Source organism: Dermacentor variabilis, chromosome 9, assembly GCF_050947875.1.
Source record: "Dermacentor variabilis isolate Ectoservices chromosome 9, ASM5094787v1, whole genome shotgun sequence".
In the NCBI taxonomy this organism is placed as follows: Eukaryota; Metazoa; Arthropoda; class Arachnida; order Ixodida; family Ixodidae; genus Dermacentor; species Dermacentor variabilis.
The window spans coordinates 79,092,257-79,113,416 of NC_134576.1; the positions used below are offsets into that span (position 1 = coordinate 79,092,257).

Consider the following 21,160-nt stretch of genomic DNA (forward strand, 5'->3'; position numbering starts at 1 on the left):
TGTGTCGTTTTGCATATTGCTGCACTATCATCCTAGGCCATATTGTGGACGCTGCCGGCGTGCAACGTGACTGAGAAAACATTCGAGCCGTGACATCCCTGTGGCAATCTGCCAAAGATGTGCACACCTTTGTGGCGCTCTGCACACAGATCGTCTTAAACAAGATGCCAATTAGCCAGGGGTCCTGCACAAGGGGCGGCTTTCTCCGATCTAAACACACTCCTGACAACTTGGGCCCACTTCGACCCACCGAAACCGGAATCCGCACCGACACCCAACGTCAACGTGGAGCGAAGTGCCTAAACGCTTATGCTAGCATGCTGCTGTGCGCATCGGAGCGAAATTACTCAATTACATAACTTGAGTGCCTCGCTCTTGTGTGGGCAGTTGCAAATTTCGCCCTTATCTATTTAGCGGACCGTTTACAGTAGTTTCCGACAGCCATGAGCTCTCGTGCCTCGCCTCTTATAAAGACCCTACAGGTAGACTCGTTCGATGGACACAGCGCGTGCAAGAGTACACCTACACGGTCATATACAGGACAGGGAATCTCAATTGGGGCTTTTCCGTGAGCCGCTCCTTAACGTCGCCGAAGAACAGCGGCGGGTAATAATCGAGCACTTGGAATCCTCTCCTCGCGACGCCTCTGTGCACATGTTCAGCCTGAACGATGGTACCTTACATCGGTCTAACATCCACACTGACTGCGCTCATCTTCTACTTGTACCATCACACTTGTGCTCCACAGTTCTCCGTCAGCTTTACGATGCCTCAACCTCTGGCCACCTTGGTGTTAATCGCACACATGACTGCGTGGGCCGTTTCTTATATTCGGTTGGGCCTAGCCCATTCTATGCGGCGTTTGTAAGCGCCTGGGAGCTTTGTTAACGCCGTAAGTAGCCGACTAAGCTTTCTGCTGGTTACCTTCAGCCCATCGACATCCCATCTGAGCCCTTCTGTGTAGGTTTGGACTTTCTCGGACCTTTTCCTACATGCTATATGTCACTACCGATTACGTGGCGCACTATAGAAAAACCCGAAGTCTGATGACCAGCTGTGCTACAGATGCGGCGGACTTCGTGACGTAATTTTAGTATACGGGGTCCCACGTCAATTGCTGACTGACCGAGGCCATACTTTCTTGTGCAAAGCAATCGACGATATCCTATCCTGCGGCTCTACTCGGCACAAGATCACCACGTCATACTATACCCAGACAAACGGGCTCACCGAGCGCTCGAATAGGACACTAAAGGACATGCTTTCGAAGTACGTGTCGGCTGACCACCGTGACTTCGAACTTGCGCTGCCATACGTGGCGTTCGCTATAATTTCTACCACCACTACACTGCTGGATAGTCTGCGTTTATCTTTAATTCGGACGTTGGCGTTGGCAACGACTATTTTCTGGCGATCTACTATTCGTTGCGGCTATTCGTGGCGACGATTCGTTGGCAATTGTCGGCGACAATTCAAAAGAAATACCGAATAAGCGCAGGTTACTCTGGAAGTCTGTGTTGAAAGAAAAAGAACGCTCGCGCGTGCGCTTAAACAGCGACAAGTTTACTCTAGGTAACAATGTCTATGCATGGGATTATTCTAAGGATAGCCGTTTCATGGTATGGAAATTCCCGTAAACAAATTGACACAATGAAAGAATGCACCGACTGATAGTGACTATCGAACCTATACCGTCTTCCAGGAAACAGACTGTCGACCTATAACCGTCAATATTCGAAGCCTCTTGAATAAAGTCGGTGACGTGCTAGGCAGTTATGACCCCCGTCTAGTTATTGTTAAGGAAACATTGCTGCGACCAGAAATGCAGGGTTGCGAGTTCTTACTTCCAGGTTGTAAGATAGTAGGTAATGATAACGAAACTAGAGGAGCAGGAGTTGCAATTATAGTAGAGTAAAATATTAAATGTGTAAAGATTATTGGCATCCCTCATCACGAGAGCGCATGGTACCAAAGCAAATTGGAAACTACTTTAGTCGGTATAGGAGCAATCTATTAGCATCCCCTAACGCATCGATAGAATACTTAGGGGCCATCAAACACTAAGGACTACAGAAGGCGTGAAACCAGTGGTTATTAATTGCCGGGGTTTTAACTTGCGCGGGGTTTACTGGAACTCAATTAAAGAGAACGAGCTGGCTGCGAAGTGCTGCTCAACGTTGCTTCCGCTAACGATTTAACACAGGTGGTACAGAAAAGCACTCGAAATCCGGGAACAGTGCAGTCCATATTGGAATACGAACAGTTTAAAAGTATCAGGTAGCAGTTGAAGATGGCATATCAGACCATCAACTTGTATTTGTACAAATCAAAACCAAGGTTCCCGCAACAAATGTTAAAGAATACACTGGGCACGCCACCAGTTTTGCTAAAGCTGACGGCACGACCATCATTAATTATTTGTCGTTTCATCTTGAAAGTCTGAGCTCTCACGATGACGTCAATGCGTTGTGGGCAAGATTCAAAACCATTATCTTTCACTCATTCGTACCATTATGAAAAAAAAAAGAAGTAAGCGTAATTCATGGATAACGCGAGAGTGTTCGTCTGAAGGAAAAAGCTTAGGCGAGCAAAAAAAGAAATATTACGAGGACACACTTATGAACTTCATCTTCACTTATGGCATCACTTGTCGCAAACCACTTAAAGCCAATACAGCATTGTTAACGATAAAATCATAACCGACTATTCGGAAATTGTCTTACCATAATAAGTTCTTCCGCTCTGTCTGCTCCAACTACAGTAACATCATTTTCACACGTGTCAGATATGCCAGAAGTACCAGTTAGCTATGAACGAATGCTATCGCTACTGATAAACAATAAAGAACAAAAATCTGTGTTAGTAAGATCTTGATGAGGGCTAGTTGGTTCATATTTAGAACTGAGGTTAAACAGTGCGTATAAAACAAGGTATTTGTTTTCTTGTGTCCTTGTTTGATTCGCGCTGTTTAACCTCAGTTCTAAAACACCTGTGGGTCAGGATGGAATTCCAGGTGACTTTTTGCGAATATGCGCTTAATGGGCTTCTCGATACTTGGAAATCATTTTTATAGCATTATTGCAACAAGAACGGCTCCCAGACGACTGGCTCGTTGGTAAAGTTACCCCGATACATAAAATCGATACCAAAGCACTGCATTCGAACCAACCTCACTCCAGGCGAAAACTGTCAACTGTCAGGCAGCTGGTTGAAAGCATTCACTTTTCAAAACCAGTAGATAGCGAAAAAAAGGTTGATGCGATACGGCTTGATTTCTCAAAAGCTTTCGAGGGTGCTTCATAACAAATTATGAACTTGACGGACAGTTTAAAATTATCAAGTAACAGTTGAACACGGCATATCAGACCATCAACTTGTATTTGTACAAATCAAAAGCAAGGTTCCCGCAACAAATGTTACAAGAATGCAGAGCGTACGTCCCCAGTTTTGTTAAAGCTGACGACACGAGCATAATTAACTATTTGTCGTTTCATCTAGAAAGTCTGAGTTCTGACGATGACGTCCATGCGTTGTGGGAAAGATTCAAAACCGTTATCTTCCACTTTGCACACTCATCTGCACCATTAGGAAAAAGAAAGTGCGTAATTCCTAGATAACGCGAGAGATTGTTAGTCTGACGCAAAAAGCTGAAACAAGCAAAAAAGTATTACGAGGACACACTCATGAACTTCATTTTCAGTTAAGGAATCGCTTGTCGCAGACCACTCAAAGCCAATACAGCATTGTTAACGATAAAATCATAACCGACTATTCGGAAATTGTCTTACCATAATAAGTTCTTCCGCTCTGTCTGCTCCAACTACAGTAACATCATTTTCAGACGTGTCAGATATGCCAGAAGTAGGAGTTAGCTATGAGGGAATACTGCCGCTACTGATAAACATTAAAGAACAAATATCTGTGGGTGCGGATGGAATTCCAGATGCCTTATTGCGAATATACACTAAATGGCTTTTCGAAACCTGGGAATTATCTTTAACGCATTATTGCAACAAGAACGGCTCCCAGATGACTGGCTCGTTGCAAAAGTTATCCCGATACGTAACATCTATATGAATGTACTACATTCGAACCAACATCGCTTCCGGCGAAAACTGTCAACTGTCAGGCAGCTCGTTGAAACCATCCATGACTTTTAAAAAGCAATAGATAAAGAAAAACATATTCATGCAATACACCTCGCTTTCCCAAAAGCTTCCGATAGGGTGCCTCATAACGACTTATGAAATGGAAACAGCTTGGAATAAATAACATTATAGCGGATTGGATCAGCTCATATCTGTGAAGTTGGACGGAGTTACGTGGGCATAAATGGCTACCAATCCGATCGCTCATTTGTAAATTCAGACGTCCCTCAAGGGTCTGTCTTTGGAACGATAATTTTTCTAGTTTACGTTAACGATATTTGTTCGGATGATAATAAGAACTTTACTGTACGATTGCTCGGCGATATCTGTATAAATTATCGAGAAATAAGACCACTATGGAGGCACTGGCATAATTGAAGAATGGTGCGAAACTTGGAAGACAAAAGTAAATAAAGAAACAGTAGTTTACGCGTTACAAACAAGGTTAAGCACGTCCTAAATTTTGATTTTCAACTAAGTTCCACTGTACTAGCTACCGTTTAGACATGTAAATATTTAAGAGTAACAATATCTGAACACGTCAACTGGACTCAACATATCACTAATATTTGATTTACGATTGAAATAAAGCTATGGTTCCTACGTAGCGAATTATAGCTGGCTCCAGCCTCCGTAAAGTTAACAGTGCATTTACAAATAGTATGGCCTACAGTGCAATATGCGAGCATCCCATGGGCCTCTTACCAAAAACGATTCATAAAATATAGCAGGTGTCAAGAAGGGCGGCCAGATTTATTCTCTCAAAGCACTCCCGTACTGATTCTGTGATAGAGATGCTGCCAGAACTAAATTTACCTTCCTTCCCATCTTGGAACGCCGTCACATAGCAATGCTAGAATTCATGTTTTTGCTTTTTTCTAAATAAATTGAACTTTGATGCAGGGCAGTACCTAATCCCGCGACAAGTACGGCGCCTCCGAATTGACCACCGCACAGAGTTTCTAGTCGCTCAATATCTTGTGAACACATATGCATGGTCTGTTTTCCCTAGAAGCATAAAAGACGAATAATTATCCGGATGCTATATAAGATTCTCAAACAGCAGAACATTTTGAAACCAGCGTTACAAAATATTTCCTAAGTGAGTCGTCATGATCTAACATATCTCGTGTAAGTTGTAGCATGTGGTATTCTAATGTATAATTTTGTGATGTATGTGACTTAACATGTATCACGTTACATCACACGATTGCTAAGTATCATGTAAGTTGTACAATGTCGTATCCTGATGCATTTTCGGCTACACTTTGCTGCTTTGTTTGAAATGACGGTTGTTATGTCAGATTTTTTTATTGTAGTTATGTATAATGATACGTCGTGATTACAAATTTTGTGTATGAGCTATACAATGCAACTATGTAAGAAATGATGGGCTTGGTGCCAGATTTGTACCCCGCCCCTGTAACGGCCCAATTGGCCAACAGTACTTGAAAAGAAATAAGACAACTTTACAACTTCGACTAGCGACTGTACACGTGACGCCATTGCCCGGGCTGATTAGGCGCGACCCATAGCCCTTAGTAGGCTTGCTGCTTGCCATGACAATCGGAAGCGCCTTCACGACCAGCGACACCACGACGGATGTTTCGTTACGGGTGACATCAGGCTACTTTCGCCCGCCTCAGGACATGTGGGCCTTTCTGAAGAGCTCCTTCTGGGATACACGGATCCATACCGCGACGTTCGACAAGTGGCTGACGTCACCCATCAGTCCAACTAAATCTTACGTACTGTTGCCCAGGAACGTTGTCCACGTTGCGAGACTGAATCGTTACCACTCTTCCTCCGCTATTTGTCTTTGGTGGCGCCGGGCCGGCGCTTCTGCGACCGGGAGTCATGCTACGTTCTACTAGAAACGATAACTATGACCCGTGGATTTAGTGGGACGTACCCATAGGTGGTCACTGCTGATCTTATGACGACGACGTGCCTGGCTTGATGTTAGCTGGTTTCCACGTTGGCCAGTGCTTGTTATTCTTCTAAATACCGCCTGAAAATAGTTTTGCTACATTTCTTTCCCGAGACAACATAAAACATCAAAAGAAGTAAACTTTTGGGTGCGTTTTCCATTGCTCTGGATTATATTCTTTCGTAAGGCAGGTGTCACTAAATGTATTCATGAATTATAAAGCGAGGGACTATTGCAGGTCACAGTATTCACACACCACTATTGTAGCATATGCACAAAGCGTTATGAAGAGAACACCATATGCGCAATGGGCCTACTCGCCCAAAAGTGTCTATCTGTAATATCCATGGGTTTCATTGTAAAAATACTGTCGACATATTTTTCTTTTCTTTTGCAGGCATATGTACACGCCGTCAAAACCAAAACCACCCTGGCCGTCGCGCTCTCAGTGACAGCAGCAGTATGGAGTAAAGAAAATCAAGGCAATGTGGGAGGCAAGTGCGCCGTCTGGCAAGACTCCACACCTCTGTTCATGGTAAGAGTTTCAACATTGTATTATAGCATCGAAATCGGCGATATCAGCAATAACATAAACTGAAGTGCGATGACTGAAAAAGCACCAGAGTTTTTTATTGATGACATTTAATCCGTTTACCACGAATTGGGATGTTACAATTGACAAGACTTTGATTAGCATGCACAGAGTTGAAGGATATATAGAAGTATCCCGCAAAATGAAAAGAACAAAAATCGTCGAAAACGAAGCAGAAGACGTGATTACGCATGTTGAATTTCTATTGAAGCAGTGGCTAGTAAACCTATTTAGTAAGCTTTATATAATCAATTCACTACCTAATTACTCTATTGTTCAACTATTAAATTGGGTAGCCGAACAACAAGCCGCGATGAATGTTGGGGCGCAGGAAATAACGACAGCTACAAGACAACAAATACACTGTAAAATACAATATACAATAAAATAGTAAACATCCAAGCAATGGAGCAAACTTAAAATCAACGAGCATACAGCAAAAGAGTGCAGCAAAAAAAGAAATCAAAGAGAAAATGTGAATTTCCGAACAGAGAGGAGGTATGTTTTGAAAGATATCAAGATGAGGAAAATTACTATTTTACAGACTTCGCGTTCTGTGGAGAGGGAAGAGTGTATTGTTAGAGGCAGAAACGTGGAAGGGCGTGTGCTGTCTGCAACAAGTAGTTAAAAAAAGGAAAAAGAAATATGGCATATATTGTTGTGGTAGGGAGCAGAGAAATTGTCCAATATTTTCCATCGAACCATGATAAAAGAGGGGAGGGGTAGTTTAAAATGTCTAGATTTTCTTTACTATCCACACGATGCCAAACAACCATTTCGTTTCTGCGTTGTGTTGTTGCCGAAAATGGCTGGGCATGTTCATCCTGAAAGATGGTACCTTATATCGGCGTAGCGTGTGCCCTAACGGCTCTCACCTCCTCCTCACTATACCATCACACCTACGCTTCACAGTTCTTCGTGAACTTAACGACGGCCCAATGGCTGGCCACCCTTGGTGTGACTTGCACATATTACCGCGTACGCGGTCGCTTCTATTGTTTGCCTGGCCTAACCCGCTCAGGGCGGCACCATGTCAGCGCCTGAGGGTGGCAGGAATTATATGCGAACATCACTTATGGCAGTGCAAGGTGCCTGCACGGTGCTCAGTGGACAAGTACTTTGAAAACATATCTGTTAATTTCCACAGTGAAATAGTGCTGAAAGATCTCTTTTGCTGCCCCGCAACGTAAAAATTTTCTCTTTGTTTTGATATTGGGTACTAGCTATTCCCAGTGTTTTCTACAAATAATCCTCTGTTCTGTCGCTCTTTTGTGGGGTGGTGCGAAAAGATATTTTTGAAATCGAGACAAATAGTGGCAGAAGCCAATCGAATCGAATAATGGCTACTTTTCGAATATTCATTAACAAGTAGCTGTTACACTTAAAAATAATGCTTCTATCCCAGTGTTCATAGTACGTTATCAAACGTTCTTTATTAAAAACACAAATATGGCATTAGGTACAAACAAGTAGTTCATTAATATGCACAAGTCTCTTCACAGCGTGTGAGGAATTGCTGTACAGCCCGTCCATTGTGACTACGCAAGCGAGGTACGCAGCCATGAGAACATAACTTCCACAGTTGAGTCACGTTTTATGTCTACACTAAACCAGCGGTAGTGAAAATTTACTGCATTTTTGCTCCAATGTAATTTTTACGTTGGCGCAGTCGACATTTTTATTATTTGAGAAGTATTGGAAAAATATTAGGATTTAGAAATGGTGACTATTCTACTCGAAGAACGAATTGAATAAGCCACTACTTGATTGGTTATTCAAAAGTTTTGAAGATTCGCACACCCAACATTTACGCGGCTCACTGCTTGCTGCTCCCTCTGCGTGCGCCTCAAGGGGGCGAGCGGAAAACTAATGAATCCAGTTTCCTACGCCCTGCCACCCACGTATTCATTGTGAGTTACTTATTACCCCTTCTGGGAATCTGCTCGAGCTGACATGGCGTCAGTTGAACGCTAAACGTTCGAAAACTGCCCCACATGGAGGCTCCTTATCCCGGCTCCCTAAATCTAAGCCCTGTGACGTACTTGTTTTGCGAATCCCGCGCGTATATTCTTTATAGAAATTTTTTTCCGTGCCTCAGCTGGACCACAAAGTTGCCGGAACGGGTCTTGCCTTGCATATGTGTATTGTGACTGTGTTACTTTCCAGAGCTGCCGCTTTTCTGCCTTCCTTGCGGGCCGCTTCTCTATTGTGCCCCCCGACGCCCTATTGAACTTGCCCTCTTCCCCGCTACAATGGCGGCACACGCAGTAGTGCTGCACAGCGACCGTTATCTCACTCCTTCCCTCGTGTCAACGGAAACGTAGTTATCCTCCCCCGTTCCATTTATTTACTTTTATTGTAATGAGGTCCGGAGGCTCGACTTCTTAAGCTCCCACGTTGGCACTGACAGGCCAAGCTTTTCAGCGACATCATGGGCCCTCTGGATGGCCCTTTGTTGGTCCTGAAGCAATGGGCTTTAAATCCTTTTCTCCCACTGTGTCTATTCTTCAACGAGGTTGGGGAGAGTCGCGGGACACTCCGCAACCATATGTCTGATTCCAATGAACCCATTACAATCGTTACAGTCCATGGTGTACGGTGTGGGATATGTGCCTGTTTGCAATGAGCGCAGTGAGATTGCCTGAGCCCAGTTCAATTTCCTGCGTCCTAAATAGTAGTGTTTGGTAATGTGAGTGTATGTTATTAAATGATCGCTAGATTCCCTGGCTTGATGGTGAACGGCTCGGTTGTGACTGTCAGGTTAGCAAGTCCTCGTGCCAAGTCATGAGCAACATCATTGAGGTTTACCCGAGTCTCGTCCACTTTCCCATGTGCAAAGGAAACCATCGGATTTCGGTTCTCATAATGCCAATGTTTTCAGAAACATTGGGATTGACTCCAGCTACGTATCCGTTATCAAAACACTTTATAGCAGATTTCGAATCACTATAAATGCAGGCCTGCTTATTGCTCCTGATGGCTAGAGCAATTGCCGCTTGTTAGCTTGTTAGTGATAGCGTCTTGGACCTTCACTTGATAATTTGAGACAATGGTCGTATATGCTTCTTTACCTTTCAGCCAGGCGGCATCAACTATAGCTGCCAGTTGGTTCTGCTGCTCTATTTCATTCAAGAGTGCTTTAGCTCTTGCCTTTCTCCTTTCGACATTATATTCTGGATGCATGTTTCTGGCGAGAGGGTTGGTTCCGATCTTGTTCCTAACGTCACTCCTTATTTCTACATCAGCCTCTATTGGGCTCCTTGATGTATTCAGTTGTGCACCTATTGCCTGTAATATGTTCCTGCCAGCTCGTGATTTTGTCAATCTTTCGTGTTGCGCGAGCTGTTGGGCCTCCGCGATTTCTTCCATTGTGTTGTGCACCCCTAGACTCATGGGTTCGTTGGTTGCGGCGTTACTGGGTATCCCTAGGGCTACTTTAACGAGCTTCTTGAGCATTACATTAAGTTTCTTCAGTTCTGCCTGCTTCCATTTGAATAATCCAGCCACATAAGTGAAGCGACAGAGAGTAAAGGCGTGTATTAGCCTCAAAGCGCTGTCTTCTCCTAAGCCTCTGCGCCTATTGGTAATTCTCCTTAGTAACCTAATCACTTCATCTGTTTTATTCGAGATATATTGTATTGTTCCATAGTTAGCATTGTTTCCGTCTATGTGTTACCCAAGAACCTTGATTTTTGCAACTAGCCTGATTGTGAATCCTTCATGAGTGTATAAGCACACTCTTGGCTCATCTTCCGGAATCCAACCTCTTGGTTTACGACCATTTCTGCGTTGCTTAGTGACCAAGAGTTCTGATTTGGCTGCCGAGCATTTCAACGCCATGTCTTTTCCTGCGTCCTGCGTTCCTAGCAACCCTCGCCATACCTTTTACTGTGTCAGCCCAGGTGGTTCCTGGCGCCTTCTTCTCGCCTGGTATTAAGTCCCTTTGTACGAAGCGAACCTGCGCTTCCTTTGGCTTGGAGCGCCTTCTCTCCCTGGACAGTGAAGGATGCCTGCGTCTGGTGCGACTCCTGTAGCGTGAGTGCTCCCTGCCCTCGGGGCGATAGTTGAGCGCCTGCTGTTGCGCCTCCGACTGCGCTCTTGTTGACGACCGAGTCCTGTTGCGCTCTCTTTGTTTCTTTGTTTACAAAACTTCTCGCCGGTAGGGTGATCGCCTTCCCAAAATTTACACTTCGGTACACACACATGTTCATCTCCTGGGTTGCGAGTTCCACAACGCCTGCACTGAACAAAGTCATGTGTTGGACACACATCAGAGCGGTGCCCGACCCTTCCGCAGGTGAAGCCGACGTCGAATTGCTTCCTTTAAAGGTAGCATTTCACTAGCGTGGATCCGCACCTGACAAAATTGGGCACTTTGAGTCCAGCGAAAAGTAGCCTCCATTTTTTGTATAACCGATCCCGACGCCGTGATACGGTTGGCAGCCAGCGCAAGCAGGTTCAAGTCATGCACGATGTTTCTTATCATAGCTTGCGAGTCTCTGATGTCCACTCTTCGGACGACGGCTTTGCATGTGGCATGTGGTGCCGCTTCGTATGCATTTGCCTCGTATTCCGCTTCCATAATCCTGAAAGACTTGATTCTAACGTACTTCGCAGCATGTTCGGGCTTAGGTGTGCTGACTGCGATGATATTTCAGTAAGTTTTGGCAGACATCTTCACGGGCCTCCTCTTCCGTTAGGCCGGACGCCTCGGTGACTGCGGAACCAATCGTGGTGGTGCTCACGTTGTTCAAGTTAAGCCCTTCTCGAGGTCGTATAATTATCTTTCTGTGCTCCTCAAGTAGTCGAGGCATCCTCGATGCTTTTATAATCCGATTCTTAACCATTTCGCCGATGGCGGTTCCCTTGACGCCATGCTCTCGCTGATTACGTGGCAATATGCTCTCCTTGTCCGCAGCCTTCGTGCTAGCTCGTGATCTTCGGCCAGCCATTACTTGCCAGCCGAAGTCGTCTTGAGTATTGTTTCCTTAATTTCCAGCAAAATCTTCATCTTCCATGCTTGTATCAGCCACGCCTGCGGGCAGGTGGGCTTGCTAGGCCCAACAAAGGCCCTACTCCTCACTAAGCTTAGCTCTGCTAAGCTCAACTCTGCGTGTAAGTGCAGAAAAAGTTCCGTAAAATTGTGAAAATACAAGCCCCACCTCGAATCTTGGTGTCAGTAGATTCGCAGTAGCTTCGCGGATCCAGTGGTATGCTTCTTTTTGCTGTACTCTCAAAATTGGCGAGCGGAGCTTGGAAAAAGAAACGGAGCCGATGCTTCCACGTCTGCACTCTCCTTCCTCCTGTGTTGCTCTTATTTTCATTTTAACGCGATAGCGTTAAGGAGCTCGTGTCGCAGAAAAGCCGGTGTCGTCGGCGTCGGTGTCGGTGTCGGCGTCGGCGTCCGCGGCGTTGGCCGTGAGCGATAAATCACGGCAGGCACTTCATAAATAAAAAGCAACTTCCAAGATGGGCTGGGTAGGAATCGAACCAGGGTCTCCTGAGTGTGAGACGGAGACGTTACCACTGAGCCACGAGTTCGATGCTTCAAAGCGGTACAAAAGCGCCTCTAGTGAACGCGGTGTTGCCTTAGAAACGAGCTGTTTCTAAGGCTCAGGCGTGCGTCGCTTGCTCAGGCGCACATTTCGTTGTCGCGCCGAACGCTGCGTTGCTCGACGCTCACCGCGTCCGATGCGGGACGCGTAGACGTTGCGCCGTAGCCCAATACCCCTAGGCGGGTCGACGGGAACGCTGTCGCGTTCCACTCTTGAAGGCGAAGCTTAAGCGTCCTCCAATTTTTTTCACTGACCTGCATGCCCTTCGGGACGATGCGTCCAAGCTACGTCACGTCGCCTTTTATCCGACAGGAGTAGCGAAGACTTGGCTTTTCAACCATGAGGTTGATTTCACGAACTGGGGCGCTTTCAAACAGCAGCTACGCCAAATCTTCGGCACACCGGCTGTTCGTTCCGCCCTCGCAAAAAAGACGCTCGACACTAGCAAGCAACAACTAGGGGAATCTTATACCTCGTAGATCGAGGATGTGCTTGCTCTTTGTCGACGCGTGAACACGGCCATGAGCGAATCCCACAGGGTTAGCCATATCCTCAAAGGCATCGGAGCTATTGCTTTCAATGCTTTAGCCATCAAGAACCCCGCTACCGTCGCTGATATCGTCAGTATTTGCCAGCGCCTTGACGAACTCGAATCAGTATGGTTGCAGCCAGACACCACTGCAAACACTACAGCCGACGACCCTACGTTACGAGCAACGATACGCGCAATAATTCGAGAAGAGCTACAGTATCTTAGCCGCAGAGCCTATGCCTTCTCATGCCTCGGCTACCAACCTGCGAGACGTTATGAACGAGGATTTGGCGTCCATGGCTAGTTCAGCGTACACGGTCCTTCTAACGCCTAGGGCCCCACCAACGTACGCACAAGTAGCCGCAGTTACTCCAGTCATCGTTCCACCGATGCCTCGAAAACCAACACCGGCCCACATGGGTTTCATGAATACCAGCGCACCTGCGCAAACCAGCTATCCGCAGTGGCGTCCTCCTCGTCCCATCTGCTACTACTTCGGCTATCGTGGCCACATAGCACGCTTTTGCCGCAAGCGCCAGCAAGACGAGCGTCGCGGATATGACGTATACGAACGGGATGACTTTTCGCCCGCAGCTACTTTCCAACGTCTAGAGAACTTCCACGACCAAAGCCGTCCTTATGTTCCACCGCGCGGCCGCTCTCCATCGCCTACTGTAGCATCCGAGACGGCTCAGACATACCATCCTCCGAGACGCCGCTCGCCGTCACCCCTTCGCCGCTCTACGTCCCGACTGAGACCTGCTTCTCAATTCGCCGAGCGTCGTCCGGAAAACTGAATTGTGCAGCTTTTGGAGGAAAAGCTGCATCAAACGACAGGACAGAAATTCTTCCATCGCGTCGGTGCAATATGATATTGGTTGTAGTAGAAGGTGTACAAGTAGAAGATTTGATAGACACTGGTCCTAGTGTTTCAGTTATTCACCGTGAATTGTGTTCGCGACTTCGGAAAGTTACGACTCCCTATGATGGACCTTCGCTACTCGCTGCTCAAGCGGCAGCCATTCGACCTATCGCCATGTGCAGTTCGTGTGCCCAACAGCTCATGTTGGGATGAGATTTTTTTTCTACGGCCTCAGCGTCCATTTGCTTCGGGCAACAGCGTTCTCCACATGACCGACACGACCTATTCACTTGTGCAGATGACGCACCACTTCACTTGCTTGCTGCAGAAGATACCACGCTAACCCCTCGCCATCAAAGCATCGTTACCATCACGTCTGACGTCATTGACTGCGACGACGTGATCGTATTACCATCTGCACGCTGTGTCGCAAGAGGGATATCCTTTGCATCAGGACTGGTTTGGTTTGATCATGGCTCTGCACTTCTCTACGCTACAAACCCGACATCTGAAAAGATTCTCATCCCTCAAGGCACTACATTGGCTTGCGCCCTTCAGTCGGAGTCTATATCTGTTGTTGCCTTTAAACCAGCTTCCTCTGAAGTTCCTTGTACCGGACGAGCCGCATCTCCTTCAGCTCTTGCAGCTACCATCAGTTCCGACCTGACCCCTTCGCAGTCACAACAATTGCTTACTTTGCTCCAAAAACATGAAGCTTCGTTTGACGCGCATTCAGCTACGTTGGGAAAGACTTCGATTACGACGCATCGGATAGAGACAGATGGTACATCCATCGTGCGCCGTAGCCCATATCGGGTATCGCTAGCCGAGATGAAAGTCATTGATGAGAACGTCACCGACATGCTCCAATGGAACATAACATGCCCCTCTGCTAGCCCTTGGTCTTCCCCCATTCTTTTGCTTCGGAAGAAAAGACTGCTCTGTTCGATTTTACATCTACTACCGAGCACTTAACAAGATCACACGCAAGGATGTATACCCTATGCCGCGAATAGACGATTCCTTCGATTCCCTACAGGGTGCCGCGTACTCCTCCAGCATCGATCTGTGTTCCGGCTATTGGCAGATACCTATGCATGAGGACGATAAAGAGAAAACAGCGTTATCAACACCAGATGGGCTCTACAAGTTTAATGTCATGGCATTCGGCTTCTGCAATGCGCCCGCAACGTTCGAGCGCATGATTGACACCGTTCTTCGTGGTGTGAAGTGGAAGACTTGCTTGTGCTATCTTGACTATATTGTTGTTTTCTCGTCAACCTTATCTCAGCACCTGCAACGTCTGGATGAATTTCTCACGTGCCTTGCCACTGCTGGAGTGCAGCTAAACACCAACAAGAAATGCCATTTTGCGAGCAAGACGATCAAGGTACTAGGTCACATTGCGAGCAAAGATGGCATTCGTCCTGATCCTGACAGGATTTTGGCAGTTCGGCACTTCCTCCGTCCCGAAAAGACCAAAGATTTACGTCACCGATTCATACGAGGCTTCGCCTCAATAGCGCGTCACCTCTGCACAAATTACTGGGTTCTAATGTTCCCTTTGTACTACGCCATTTTGATGAAGCTGCTCCTACTGCTCTGCATACGGATGCTAGTGGTCTGGCATTGGTGGCATTCTGCTACAGCGCGAAGACACTTTAGGTGAGAGAGTCGCCGCATGCGCAAGTCGTGTTCTGACAAACGCCGAAAAGAATTACACCATCACGGAGCAGAAATGCCTAGCTATCATTTGGTTTCGACCTTATCTTCACGGCCGCCATTTTACGATCGTTACAGACCATCATGCATTATGCTGGCTTTTAACGCTGAAGAATTAGTCTGGACGACTTGGTCGGTGGATTCTTCGTCTGCAAGAATACGACTTTACTATTACCTACAAGTGCGGAAAAAACACAGATGCAGACGTGCTTTCTCATTCTCCGCTTCCTACGACACCATGCAATGGACCTCCAACTGCCATCCGTGACAAGCTTTCGCACGATCCCTCTTCACATGCTTTCTTGTTGGCCACTGTCGACGAGATGCCTCCACACAACAAATTATTCCACTGTCATTAACTTGCCGACTCTTACTGTCGGCGCATCATAGACCACCTTCAAGGAGCTTCGCGCCCGCCTAACGCCCGCCTTTCGACAGCTGACGCAATTTAAGATTGACAACCGCGTCCTGTACCGTCATGTCTATCACCCTGACGGTCAACGCTAGGTTGCTGTCCTGCCACGCTCTCTACGTGCTTTATGTCCTGCAGGCTCCTCACGACGACATGACTGCTGGTCACTTTGGTTTTCAGAAAACCTACGACCGCTTCAAAGGTTGCTTCTACTGGCCTGGATTGTCGCCAGTGTAGAGAGGTGTGTTGCTTCCTGCGCCCAATGTCAGCGTCGAAAGCTCCCTACATCAGCTCCAACCGGACAATTTCAACCGGCTCCTTGTTCGTCACAGCCACTTAAAGTGGTTGGCATTTACCTGTATGGTCCTCTTCGTGTGACTCTCACCGGCTCCGCCGGCTCCTCACGTCCCCTTCGACTACTGCGCCACTTTGATCCCACTGTGCGTACTGAGATGCGGTGTCGTACTGAGAGCGGTGTCGCACTTCGGGCAATTCTCGCTCAACGTAAAATGCCACTTTGACGAGAATGATGTCGCATATGCCAGCCGTACTCTAACGAAGGCATAATTCAGCTCTCTGAAGAAAAAAGAATGTTTGGCGATTGTTCAGGCAATAAGCAAATTTCGTATTTACCTTTATGGTCTTCATTTTGACGTTGCCACTGACCACCATGCCTTTTGCTGGTTGTCGTCTTTGAACGACCCCACTGGCCGCTTAAATCGAAGGGCTTTCCGCCTTCAAAAGTATGACATCGGTGTCATTTATCGCTCTGGACACAAATATTCGGAGGCAGACACCCAATCCCAATCTATGCTGCCTCCTGATCCTTTTTACTCACTAATTTCCACCTGCCATTTCTCAGCTCTTGACTTCAATGACATGCCGGTCGAGCAGTGTAAAGATCCCCCACCTGAGTATCTCACGCACCATTCTTCGTCAAGCACAACACATTGCACCTGCGAAGAGGTATTGTATCGACGGCATGACCTCACCGACGACCGTCGATGGCTCCTCCTTATTCCCCGTCATCTGCGCTCAGATCTGCGCAGCTTTTCACAAAGGCCCCTACTGCGGCCACTCTGGCGTCTTCACAACATACTCTCGTATTCGTTTCAAATACTACCGGCGAGGCATGTACTGATTCAACAGTACGTCCATTCATGCGCTACGTGTCAACGCCGCAAGACTCCTCCTCAGAGTTCTGCTATTCCCCTGCAACCTTAACCCTGCCTTGCCAAGACTTTCCGGCCGTGTTGAAACAAGAGTGCCACCTTCCGGGCACTCTTACTGGATACCGGTGGATCATTGTTGCCACTTCACACGATACGCAGAAACATCTGCACTGCCGGCTTCCACCGTGAAAGACGTCGCTTGCTTCCTTTTTGGCCACCTGATTCTGACGTGGTGCAAAACGTGAATTACTTAGTGACCATGTTTCCAATGCTTTATTTCCAATTCTATAGAGGCCCTGCTAAAGGCAGGTAACATCGTTCGCCGCTCCGCTTCCGCATACCATCCTCAATCTAACTGTATGATGGAACGTTTCAATCGTATGCTGGGTAACATGCTAGCGATGTATGCATCGTGCGATCACTCTAATTGAGACCGGGTGCTTCCTTTTATCGCTCAAACTTAGAACTCGGCCCCACAAAATGCCACCGGCTTCTCTCCTTCCTTTCTTATCTATGGTCGATAACCTTCCTGCTTCATAGACACCATTCTCCTTTACCGTTCCCACGCTTCTGAAGTGACACCTCTTTCAGAAGCTGCTGCTTATGCTCAAGAATGTCGCCAGGTCGTTCGCACGTTCAACAGCCACAATCAGCGGCGCCAAAAGTCTCGCCATGATGCATCCGCCCCCCAGTGCCCACTATTCCCCCGGAACGTTTGTTTGGCTTCGCGACCCGGCCACTCTTCCAGGACAATCCACTAAGTTTCTCTCAAACTAACATGCCACCTACCACATAATGGATCAAGCAACACCCGTGAGCTATGTCATTGAGCAGCTCAAGTCATCTTCTGTTTACCGTTGCCGAGGGTGCAAAATAGTTCTTGTAGCCTGGCTTAAACCATGCCCCGGTCCAACGATGCTGTTTTCCCTAGGTTGCCAGGATGGTTCCTTTCTATGCGGGGCGTGATTTTACTGGAGATTATCGGCGCTGGCACGGTGAAGTGTGGAAGAGGAAGAGTGTGAACTACTAGTGCGCGCTCGATTCCAGCTGATTGTCTAACTGAAGCTGGCCGTCTTACTGGTCTTCTGTCAGGCTTCTTGCGGAGTTTACTTAAAAGAACATGCCGTGACAATATATACGACATTGACACGTGTACTTGTTTGTCTTTATCGGGGGACACGTTTCCCCTCCTAACAAATGTTATCGCACAGCGTAGGACACGCCTCCATGTATCGGAAGTTTCTGGAATGTTATCGATGCTTCCATCCGCTGTCTGTGGCCGAGCCTTGTGTAATCTGATTGCGTGTGTACGCGACGCGAATAATGTAGAACTTTGTGGAAGGCACGCGGATCCCAGCAATTACTCTGGAACATTCGACGACAGATGTTTAATAGCCGACGCGCTTGACCCGCTGATCAGATTTTCGACAAACGCCGACCGTATTCGCCGCTATCGTTGTGATATAAGTGTAGCCTGTTTTTGTGGGCAAAGGTTCGCCAAATAAAAGTTAGTTTTGTCTTTCACAGTATTGCTACTGTGTTCTTCAACGTCACCACCACGTCACAATATGATGGGTGAGGAAGCATCTCATTCCTCATCCATCGGAGTCACATCCAGGAAGTCGTCACGGAAGAAAACCTGCAATAATTTTCGTAGAAGTGGCCCAAAAGCATACTATGTCCTAAATTTTGTGCCAGCCATTCACCAAATGCGTAGCCGGTCGCCCGGCGTTCAGGGAGGTGCCTAATACCGCTGTCATCATCATCGAAGACCTCCTACGAGCAAGATGCGCAACAAAGACCTGCAATGCATGTGGTATCTCGTTGAGCTTTACTCATTCGAGAAGACCGAAGAGCACAACTGCAACGACGATTGATATCTTAGGGCAGAGCGGCTGTTTACTGTACATGATCTCCAGCCGTATGTTGTAAGCTGATACTGGATAATGGTTAGCCAGACCTGCAACCCTGGTGCAACACTCAGCGCCACACGCCATATAATGCTGGTTGCGCATTCGGCTGGCTCACCAGCGGCGTTACATGGACTCGATACCCCATGCTAAGTAGCGTAATCGCAAGCAGCATTGGAAACTGTGGCCGAGTAAGGCCGGCAATATATGTATATATACATATATATATATATATATATATATATATATATATATATATATATATATATATATATATATATATATATATATATATATATATAAGAACGGCGATTGAAGGCGACGAAGTAAAAGATCTCGCGCCATCTGGAGAACCGTCCTTTTTGTCTGACATTTTCATGTCTGGCTGCTGATACTGCTGCTTACTCTTGCCTTAGCGCGTGACAAACTGGTGGAGGAGCGGGGTAAGCTAATCTATGCACCAAACCGCTCCGGGCAGCAGGAGCTCCAACAGACCGCCTTTGCGGAGCTACAACGTCGATTGTCGTTGTAGCTCCGCAAAGGCGGTCTGTTGTTCTTCAGTGCAGAGGAATGGCGTGTCGTCATGCGTAAGGCGAAATAGCGGATCTGCAATCTTCGAAAAATTTTCAATTAGGCGTCGATAATATGCACACAAGCCCAAAAATCGTCGCTCACTTTTCTTATCGGTTGGAGCGGGAAAAGCTGCTACGGCAGCAGTCTTCTCCGGATGCTATCACAGAAGCACGCACTGACGCCAGCAATATCGGTCTCGGAGCTATCCTGGTGCAACGGCAAGGCGGGACTGAACGAGTTATCGCCTACGCGAGCCGCACTCTGTCACGCGCAGAGTCCAATTATTCCACCACAAAGAAGGAGTGCCACGCGGTTATTTAGGCTACCACAATGTTTAGGCCGTATCTCTACGGGCGGCCATTTAAAGTTTTGACCGATCATCACGCTTTGTGCTGGTTGACCGACCTCCGAGACCCTTCTGGACGATTGGCACGTTGGAGTCTGCGACTCCAGGAATTTAACATCACCATCGTTTACAAGTCAGGCAGAAAACATGAAAATGCTGACACGTTATCCCGAGCACCTGTTGAATCTCAGAATCCTGACGAGGAAGACGACAGCGCCTTTCTGGGAGCCCTCAGCGGGCCGGATCTGCTCGCTAAACAGCGATCGGACGCTGAGTTAAGACCCCCGTCATCGAAAACTTAGAAGGCGGTATGGCGTCCATTCCTCGCCCTATTTCGTGACGGTTGTCGTCATTTTGCCTACGAGGGGGCACTTGTACAAAAGAAACACAGGTGCTGGCGACAAACCACATCTTCTAGTAGTACCTCAAGCCCTTCGTGACATCATATTAGCCTTCCACGACGAGCCGACATCTGGTCACTTGGGCTATGCAAGGACTCTGGACAGGGTACGGCAACTGTACTACTGGCCTAGATTGACTGCTTGTGTCAAACGCTACGTGAAAGGATGCCGTGAATGCCAGCGCCTCAAGTCACCACCCTTCAAGCCTGCAGGCCTTCTACAACCCATCGACCCTCCGCGTAGGCCGTTTGATCAAGTTGGAATGGACCTTCTTGGACCATTTCCCTTGTCTTCCTCCGGCAATAAGTGCATCATTGTTGTGACTGACTAGACGCATTACGCTGAGACGAAGGCACTACCACGCGGGACAGCATCTGAAGTTGCCCAGTTTTTTATGCATCACATTGTGCTTCGGCATGGCGCACCGTCATTCATCATCAGTGACCGAGGGGCGGCATTTACGGCGAAGCTTCTGGACGACATCTTCAAGCTGAGTTACACGAGTCACCGAAAGGCCACTGCATACCACCCTCAGACTAACGGCTTGACAGAAAGACTAAACAAAACACTGGCAGACATGATCGCTATGTACGTGGATGTGCCGCACGAAACGTGGGACGAAATGCTACCGTACGTAACGTTTCCATACAACACTGCCACGCAGGAAACTACACGCTTCAAGCCATTCCGCCTCGTTTATGGTCGAGATGACCAAGCTACGCTAGACGCCATGATTCCATATGAAACTACCGACCAGCTCGACCAGTTAGCTCCTGACGTCGAGGAGTACATTCAGCGCGCCGAGAAAGCGCGTCAGCTGGCCCGTGTGCACATAAGACAGCAGCAGTGTACAGATGCAATAAAGTACAATCTCCACTATCGACAAGTTACCTATGAGCCCGGTGACCAAGTTTGGTTTTGGACACCCAATAGACGGCGAGGTCTCAGCGAGAAACTCCTGAGCAAGTACTTCGGACCATATACAATACTAAGGCGTGTAAGTGA

General features: G+C 47.3%; 1 protein-coding gene across 1 annotated transcript in view; it reads left to right on the plus strand.

Moving 5' to 3' along the window:
- LOC142557008 (uncharacterized) overlaps positions 1-21,160 on the plus strand; it is a 246,240-nt gene that overhangs the window by 157,072 nt on the left and 68,008 nt on the right. Inside the window, exon 20 of the mRNA XM_075668541.1 lies at positions 6,476-6,613. Coding sequence (XP_075524656.1) covers positions 6,476-6,613 — 138 coding nt within the window. The remainder of the gene's footprint in view (positions 1-6,475; positions 6,614-21,160) is intronic.